Source organism: Sinocyclocheilus anshuiensis, unplaced genomic scaffold (assembly GCF_001515605.1).
Source record: "Sinocyclocheilus anshuiensis isolate Anshui unplaced genomic scaffold, SAMN03320099.WGS_v1.1 scaffold487, whole genome shotgun sequence".
NCBI classification, from domain to species: Eukaryota; Metazoa; Chordata; class Actinopteri; order Cypriniformes; family Cyprinidae; genus Sinocyclocheilus; species Sinocyclocheilus anshuiensis.
The window spans coordinates 2,675,026-2,683,929 of NW_015548240.1; the positions used below are offsets into that span (position 1 = coordinate 2,675,026).

The 8,904-nt window shown below is 41.4% G+C and overlaps 1 protein-coding gene across 1 annotated transcript in view; it reads left to right on the forward strand.

Moving 5' to 3' along the window:
• Positions 1–8,904, forward strand: part of LOC107655016 (thyroid receptor-interacting protein 11-like) — a 23,442-nt gene that overhangs the window by 3,669 nt on the left and 10,869 nt on the right. The window contains exons 2-14 of the mRNA XM_016442406.1: positions 1,158–1,234; positions 1,488–1,598; positions 1,719–2,024; positions 2,116–2,187; positions 2,292–2,457; positions 2,611–2,949; positions 3,063–3,103; positions 3,330–3,428; positions 3,647–3,853; positions 3,971–6,709; positions 6,887–7,168; positions 7,648–7,788; positions 7,954–8,147. Coding sequence (XP_016297892.1) covers positions 1,158–1,234; positions 1,488–1,598; positions 1,719–2,024; positions 2,116–2,187; positions 2,292–2,457; positions 2,611–2,949; positions 3,063–3,103; positions 3,330–3,428; positions 3,647–3,853; positions 3,971–6,709; positions 6,887–7,168; positions 7,648–7,788; positions 7,954–8,147 — 4,774 coding nt within the window. The remainder of the gene's footprint in view (positions 1–1,157; positions 1,235–1,487; positions 1,599–1,718; positions 2,025–2,115; positions 2,188–2,291; positions 2,458–2,610; positions 2,950–3,062; positions 3,104–3,329; positions 3,429–3,646; positions 3,854–3,970; positions 6,710–6,886; positions 7,169–7,647; positions 7,789–7,953; positions 8,148–8,904) is intronic.

Here is an 8,904-nt window from a genome sequence, read left to right on the forward strand (position 1 = left end):
GCTGACTGCCATTAAACAGCTTGGAAGATCAAAGTCAATTTTTAATATAACTCCGATTGGATTCATCTGAAAGAAGGAAGTCATATGCCTAGGATGGCTTGAGGGTAATGGGCTAATTTTCATTTTTGGATGAACTATCCCTTTAAGCTTAGCTCCATGATACTTCAAGAGGATCATCTAACTAATGGTAATTTAATACAGTTATTGCTATTATACACTATGCTACTCCACCCCAATTGTGTTTTTAAGGCAGACATTTCCCTATGGTAAATAGTTCCTTAATGCCCAGATGTAGTGAGTTAGTTTAGCTAACTGTGTTTAACCTCAGACTTGCTGGGGTTTGTGCTAGTTTTTCTCAGATCCATATTTTATGCATTAAATAATGAAAATAAGTTAATGTTAGTCTTGTTTGCATACATGAGATTTGCAAGTGGGGTTGAAACACAGTATGCTTTGTGTGTAAATGACTCTTGTTTGTCATGTGAACCTGAACCGTTTTGAAATGGACATTGAAATGGAAGCTTATGGACAAAAACCTGCTGTTATCTATTATTGTTGTTGTTTTTTTCACTCTCAAGAGTTTTATTTATATTGTGCTTTTTTTATAGCTTTAGTTATTTGCTTAGGAGTCTGTATTTATTTAAGTGTACTTGTTGGTTATAGGTAATATCTGCTGTGGCTGTGCAGCTGCTGGGAAAAAATAACTGAACTTGATCCTCCTGCAATGTTGGTAGCCTATTTAAAGGGACAGTCACCCAACAATCGAATAATGTGTCCTTTAAAACCATGACTTTAAATGATTCCTTTGGAAAATGCAAATGTAGTAGGCTTTTGGTGGTTTAATAGGATATTTTTACTTTCTGCACTCCTGGCAAGGATTGTTCATCTTTAACCTTCTCATTCAGTGAGGTCTTGGAGTTAGTCAGTGTATCATCTCTTTCAGTGACTTAGAAATGATTTACAGAAGAACAGAAGTTCTTATCATTTTCATCAGATATTTTTATTTAGATAAATGGGAAGGACTTGTCACTATATATATATATATGACTCACACATGAGACAATTGCTGTATAATAGAGCTGCATGCACAGATGTAGGCTCAGCTATTTCAGGAACCATGACTTTATTAAATGTCAGCATGTTTTTTTTTCTTACAGATGCTTCCTCTGAGCTGCAGGTGTCCAACTCTAGATTGCAGGAACTGGAGACTTTATATGCAACTCAAAAATCTGAGGTGATTAATCGAGCACAAAAAAGTCCTAGTCTAATGCTGAAGATATTTCTCAATTCTGTCATGAGACCTAATGTTTTGTGTGCTTGAAAATGAAGACATTTCTACTTTTTATTTGCACACATTGTTTAAAAAAATGCCTAATTATGCACCATAATTCAGTTAAAGGATGAGTTGCTTCAAAACATTTTGTCAGTGCATTAACATCTGTAATTGAATTCTTTTATTTTTATGTATTTGCTTTTGTGTGGTTTAGTATGAGCGCTCGCGAAGAATAAACTCTGAGCTGGAGGAGAAGCTGGAGGCGGCAGAGATTCAGGTCAAACAGCAGTCAGTGGAATACAGAACCCTCCTGCAACAGAAAGAGGTTTTTCTTTTTAGGTTTTTATTTTTGGGAAAATAATTACACTTATCTAATTATAGTGGGAGAATTTCAAAAGTTTAGAATCATGCGGATGATATTGTGTGTATGTTTATTGTTGTAAAGGTGGAGATCAGTCACCTCAAGGCCCATCAGAGCAGTCTGCAGGAGGAGGTTCAGAAACTCCAACATTCTGCTCAGGCTGCAGCCAGCTCATCCTCCTCTGGTGCTGCTGTACTTCCTGTTACCACTGCTGCCACTACCACTACTTCGTCTTCCTTTCTGCACCGGTCTACAGCTGTCCATCAAGGCTTCCATGGTGATGAGGTGGACCTCAGTGATGTCCTGTGGTCACAGCAGGAAATTAACCGTCTTTCCAATGAGGTGCATCGTCTGGAGTCTGAAGTGGCCCACTGGAGGAGAGTTGCTCAGGTCACTTTTAATTTTACAATTATATCATGAGAGAGCTATAAACTAGAATTAGATTATTTATTATATATTTTATTATATTTCAATTTATCAGGCATCCAAGCTACCAGGAGTTGATGGTAACGGAGACCAGGGTGAAGTTCTGAAAATGCAAAGAATGATCAAGGTGAAAAACCTTTTCATCTGTAACAAAGAGTAGGTGCTTTCCTGTTGGTCAGTGCTTGGGATCTGGTTCTGTTTTTAACCCAACTGACGTTCTGACCCAATCAGGAGCTGAGAGAGGAAATGGCACGAGAGGTGGATGAGCACCAGCACGAACTGGCAGCATTGCAGGACGCCCAGAGGCAGAAAATGGCTGAAATCTCAAAACGGCACAGAGAGGAGCTGGCAGAGTATGAGGAGAGAATCGAGGAGCTTGAGGAGCAGCTTCAAAGTGGTGAGGGGAAACGTTGATGGATATTAGGAAATAAAAGTCAGGACATTTTTGAACCTTTTAAATGCAGATAACGTGTTTGCTTTGTATTTGGTAGTTTTGAAATTATCGGTTGAATTTTGAGTACAATGCTGTGTTTATCTCCCTCTTCTTCAGAAGGTGCAAGTGTTGTCCAAAAATCAACCACAGTACAGGACTCTGCCAAATTTCAAGAGTTGCAATCGACCATACAGTCTTTACAGGAGGAGGCAGAGCTTCAGTGTAAACAGCACAGCGATCTATTGGCCAGTTTGGAGGAGGCAGAGCGTCAGAAGGCCAAGCTAGAGAGGGAAAAGGAGGAGGCTACAGCAGAAAATACAGAATTGTTGCAGAATTACAGTCGCCTTCAGAAGTCTGTAAATGAACTCCAGGCTCGAGTACAGGAACAGGAAGGGAAGTCTATGCTGAAAGCCCAGCATGACAATGAGATACAAATCCTGAAAAAAGCTCTGGCCGGTATAGAGAACACAACAAATTGTGTTAGATCAAATCATATGTTCTTGGATAGGAAAATCTCTGATATTGCTCATACTGCTCTCTCATATTTATGTTTTTGTATTTTATTTTAGGTGCAGAGAAAGAGATGGCTAGATTAAGGACTCTCAGTGAGGTAAATTTGCTAAAAACCTTCCTCTAGACAGTTTAGAAGTTTGTAGCCCAATAATATTTAGATGTTTTTAGCCATGCTGAGGATTCAAATATTAAACAATTGATAAAATGTTCAAAATTAAGAAAGTGTTTGGACACTTTCTGGTTGCCTCTGCAAATAATGTAAGTGTGAGGATGAGGATGAGTGTCAATACTTTTTACATTTTTTTTTTTATCATTTAATTCAGAGCAGTCCTACAGAAGAAGTAGAACATGCTGACATACTGGAACTCAACACCATCATTGATACCCTCAGGAAAGAGAAGGAAGAGGTGGAGAGAGAAAAGGTATGTGTATATTGACAATATTATGGTACACACTAATACCTGTTTCTTCCTGTTTTTGAACAGAAGTTCGGTATCTTTCGAATAAAAAAATCTTTGAAGATGGGGTAATCAATATTTCAACAGCTTTTTGAAAGGACACTTGCATGTTATCATGTAAATGATAATTTACACTTAACTGACATTAGTTTCATACCCTTTTTTTTATTTTTCTTCAATAGCTTGCGTTAGTTGAGAGACTGACCCTGGCCGAGCAGAGGCACAAGGCAGGAGAATCAGAAAGTATTCTGGAACGGTCACAGGAAGTTTCAGACCTAAAGAGTCAGCTAGTCCAACGGGAGCAAGCTCTAAAGCAAGCCCATCTTGATATAGAGACACTCAGTGCTGAACTGGAAGAACTGGACAAACAGAACCAGGAGGCCACACAGGTACTCTTTTTGAACCAGTGTATGTTTTTATTAGACAGAATACAATTATTGGATCTGTTTAATGTGTTTAGAATTTGAGTTGATATACTACATACTTACATAGTTTTCTTTCTCCAGCATCTTATTGCAGTGAAGGAACAGCTGTCCCTGCAGAAAACCCAGGCTGATGCGGAAAAATCCCATCTTCAGTCAGATCTCAACTCCTCCCTTGACCAGAGACAAACTCTTCAACTGGAGCTGGAAGCTCAGGGGGAGAAGCTAAGTCAAAGTGCCTTCTCCTTGAATGAACGGCACATGGCAAAGCAGCAATTGGAATCCACAGTAAAAGAGTTGAGGGAAAAGTTGTGCAAGTCACAGGATCTGGGCAAAGAGCTGCGGCAGGAGTCCTCTGACCTCAAGAGGGTGCTTCAGGAAAGAGAGACAGAACTTACTGCACTTTGTGAGAAGTTAAGTCATTCTGGGGAGCAGGGGAACGCATTAGAGGAACACAGGAAGGTACTTGAGACCAGGGATAAAGAGATCCAGGACTTGAGAACAGAGTTAGCAGAAGTAAAGACCTCCTACGAGAGGGCCATTTCAGAGGATTTTGAATTGAAAATTGAAAATAGAATGTTGAAAGAAGAGAGCACTCAGGCTTTAGAAAAGATTGACAGTTTGGAAAAGCAGATCCAAGATGGTCAAGCCTCTCTAAGCAGGATGTCCCTGGAGAAAGAGACCCGCATTGAAGCCTTGAAACTAGAGAAGAGCCAGTTAGAATCTGAGCTAAGCCAGACTGAGAAGCGACTTTCAGATCAGGCCAAACAGTATCAACAAACCATCGACGAACTAACCAGAGCACGCTCTCTGGATGCTTCTGCGCTACAGACCGAACACGAGCGAATGGTGAAACTGAATAAGGAAAAAGATCTCTCAATTGCAGAGCTCAAGCGTGAGATGGAGCAGATGGTCTCTGACCACAAAGACACCAGTGAGATGCTGCACATCACTGTGGCAGGCCAAAATCAACTCACCGAGCTTTTGCAGGAGAAGGACACCTTTGCTGAAACCCTAAAAGCTCAAGCTGCAGAAGCACAACAGGAATTAGAGCGCAAGTTCTTGGGAGCAACTCAAGAGTGTGACTCTCTAAGAAAGTCGGTGGAGGAGAAGGACAAACAGCTTGGAGCCATGAAGGAAGAAAACAGCCATCTAAAAGAAGAGATCGATCGTCTGAGGGACCAGCAAAGCAGACCGCCATTATTGTCAGAGCCACGGACACTGGACATCATCACAGAGCTTGAGACTGAGGTGGCCCAGCTCAAAGCTGCCAGAGATCAACTGGAAGAAGAGGTCCAATCGTTGAGAACGGTATCAGAGGAGCAGCAGGCTACAGCGCTGCAGTCCCAGCGTTCTCTGCAGGTGCTACAGAGTGAACTTGAGCAAGCACGGACAAGACATGAACAAAGCTCACTCAATTACGAAAGACTCATCACTGCTAAGGATGAGGAGATTGTCCGGCTTCAGTCAGAAGTGGAGGTCCTGAGCACACAAGGACAGAGTCAAATACAGTCCGTAGAAATCCTACAAGAGGACAAGACCCAGTCACTGAATGGCGAAAACGGTAACGAGAAACATGACCTTTCGAAGGTGGAGATTGAGAAGCTTGTGAAAGGCATCAAGGAGAAAGAGACTGAGATTAACCAGCTAAATGAGAAGAACCTGTCTCTAACCAAACAGCTCGACCAGCTTATGGTCTCTCAAAATGAGCTGGGAAAACTCTCGCAGATGGTGCTTCAAAAAGATTTAGAAATCCAGGCCCTCCACGCTCGAGTATCTGGTGGCCATGGTCAAGATGTGGTGTTCCTGCAGCAGCAGTTGCAGGCGTATGCGGTGGAACGTGAACAGGTGTTGGCCGTGCTCAACGAGAAAACCAGAGAAAACAGCCAGCTGCGTTCAGACTACCATCGCATTATGGACATTGTTGCAGCCAAGGAAGCCGCCTTGTTGAAGCTCCAGCAAGAAAATCAGCGGCTCTCCACTATGAGTGACCCTTCAGGCAGTCAAGAGATGTTTCGAGAGACCATTCAGAACCTCTCCCGCATCATTCGTGAGAAGGATATTGAGATTGACGCCTTGACTCAGAAATGTCAGACCCTGGTCTCTGTCCTCCAGACATCTGGTGCAGGCGATTCTGTAAGTGGTGGCTCGGGGGGTGTTAGCAGCAACCAGTTTGAGGAGCTCCTGCAAGAACGTGACACTCTCAAACAGCAAGTGAAGAAGATGGAGGAGTGGAAGCAGCAGGTTATCACGACTGTGAGGAACATGCAGCATGAATCTGCTCAGCTACAAGAGGAGCTGCTCAAGCTGCAGGGGCAGGTTTCTGCAGATAGTGACTGCAGCTCAAAGCTCTCGGTGGATTACTCCAGACTTATTCAGAGCTATGAGCAGAAAGAGAAAAAGCTGGGATTGTTGAGTCAAGAGCTGGCACAGGTGCAGCAGACCATCAGCCAGCTAAGTAGTACCAAAGACGTCCTGCTTGGGAAGCTTGGCAGTGGCAAGCAATCTCCAGATGCTTCCGCTATGATGGCCACCCAGGCTTTTGCCCCTCCAAACCTGAAGGGGGCAGCACCACCAGGCCAAAATGAGAGCCTACATCAGGAGTTGCAGTCAATGCAGAGAATTTTAGCAGAGAAGGAGAGCATGATAAGAACTCTGCAGGAAAACAATCATCGCTTGTCGAATTCTGCATCTCTGTCTGAAAGTGAGCAGAGAAGCCATGCAGAGGAGCTCAAGCAGGCCAGAGAGAAGCAAGAATCGCTACAGCGCTCCCTCAGAGAGAAAGATCTGCTCATTAAGACCAAGGGAGACCAACTGTGTCAGGTGACTTACAATTCTGATGTGTTGAATGGCTTGAAGGAGTAAAATGTCAGATTTGAGATTTTGTTTACATTCCAAAGTTTGCACATGAAATGTGTTATGATTTTAGATACTTAAAAAATCTCTGAATAATTTTGTTAATCCTAACCTTATGTGATATTTTTTTCTTGTACAATCTAGGTGAGTGAAAGTTTACGTAATCGTGAAAATGACAACGAGGTCTTGAAGCAGGCTGTGACAAATCTGAAGGAGCGTGCCCTGATCCTGGAACTCGATTTGAAGAAGCTAAAGGAGGAGAATGAAGCGATAGTGGCAAAAGCTCGTGAGAAAGAGACAGAGTTCCGTGCCCTGCAGGAAACCAACATGCAGGTGTCACTGCTGCTTCGGGAACGAGAGTTTCAGTTCAGTGCTGTGAATGAGAAGGCCACTGCCATGGAGAAGATGCTAAAAGATAAAGAGCAGGTTTGTCTGTTTGTGTGTTTTTAAATACAAAAAATGTGTAAAAATACATTAAAATGCTTTTTAAAATGTTAGAAATTCTTAATCAAAGAATTATGCTTTGCTCTCTAAGGAAGAAATAACATTTTAAAAGAATACAAAAGAAAAGTTATTTTAAATTTGATGTAATGTTTCACAATATTACTGTTTTTACTGTATTTTTGATCAAATAAATGTAACCTTATTGAGCATAGGAGACTTTCAAAAACAAAAAATATTGCTCATCCTACAATTTTGAACAGTAGTAACTTTGGATTTTATTTAATTATTATTATTATTATTATTTAATTCTCTCCTGTTCACCCAACTCTCCAAAATAATTGCAGTGGGAACAATTCACATTTGTAATGTTGATGCCAATGAAGGCATGCAACTTGTTCTGGACTGTTCTAGTTCTATATGTGTTGTGAAGTTGACCTATTCTGCCTTTGTCTGTACTGCAGGGTAAATCTGGTGAGCTGAACCAATTGTTGAATGAAGTTAAGTCCATGCAGGAGAAGGCAGTGTTGTTTCAGCAGGAAAGAGATCAAGTGATGATGGCCCTCAAACAAAAACAAATGGAGACGACTGCTCTTCAGAGTGAGGTAGCAAAGGCCAATATTAAATTGCTGTGCTTTATTGCCTTACTAAAAGATTGAAAACGTTAAACGTTACCTTGTCCCAATTCAATTTAATATCCAGTTGCATCCATTAAAAATGTATTTTAATTTGTGGGAATTGCTGTACTTTCATGTACTTTCTGTATATAGCTGCAGCACACACGAGATAAAGAGCAGCGCCTGAAGCAGGAGGTGGAGCGTTTGCGCAATCACCTGTTAGAGATTGAGGATTCATACACGCGTGAGGCTTTGGCAGCTGAGGACAGAGAGGGAGAGCTGAGACGCAGAGTGGCACTCCTGGAAGAGCGGTTAACATCTTCCTCCAATGCTGTGGAGAGTGCAAGGTAGGTCTGTTTCTGTCTGTTGGTGTGATTGCTTGCTTAAAACCAGAATTTGCTGTCGGCGCCAATAGCCTCATGGGCAGCGCATGACACATAGCACCGTTGCGCTTCGGGCGTCCCGAGTTTGACTCGTGGACCTTTCCCGATCCCAATTCCCTGGCTCATACTGAATCAGTCGCACCATATAGCATAATTTTCTGTTTTCCTGGTGTTTTGTATGTTCCAAAAACCTCCTTTTTAAAGTTTTCGTTCTAGATGGTTTGTCTGATTTTCACCATGCTTTGACAGATCAAACTGTTTTTGAATTACTTATCATAAAATGTTAATGATGCCAAACTGGATCTGAGGCTGTATTTCTACAATGCTTTGGCATATTGACTGCAAAATTTGTGTCATTGTCACCCAACAACACTGACAACACCAGATCAGTTTGGTGGCAGCACCACCTGTTGGCCAATAAGTAATTGGCCAATAAGCAGTTGTCACATTACAAGTAATTGTATCTATGGGTTTTCAACCATTTTACATAAAATCATCAACAAATATATTTAGTTACTAATTTTTTCAACTGATCTGATGCACTCATTTGTGCTTGGCCCCTTAATCGCTGCTTGCAGCTGTATTTTATAATAGTACCACAGAAAGTCTTTCTTTCTGCCATGGATACAAGAAATGTGAAAAATATTGAGAGAGTTGTAGTTTGTTTCAGTGTACTCATTATATTGTATATTATAAGTATATACATATATATATATATATA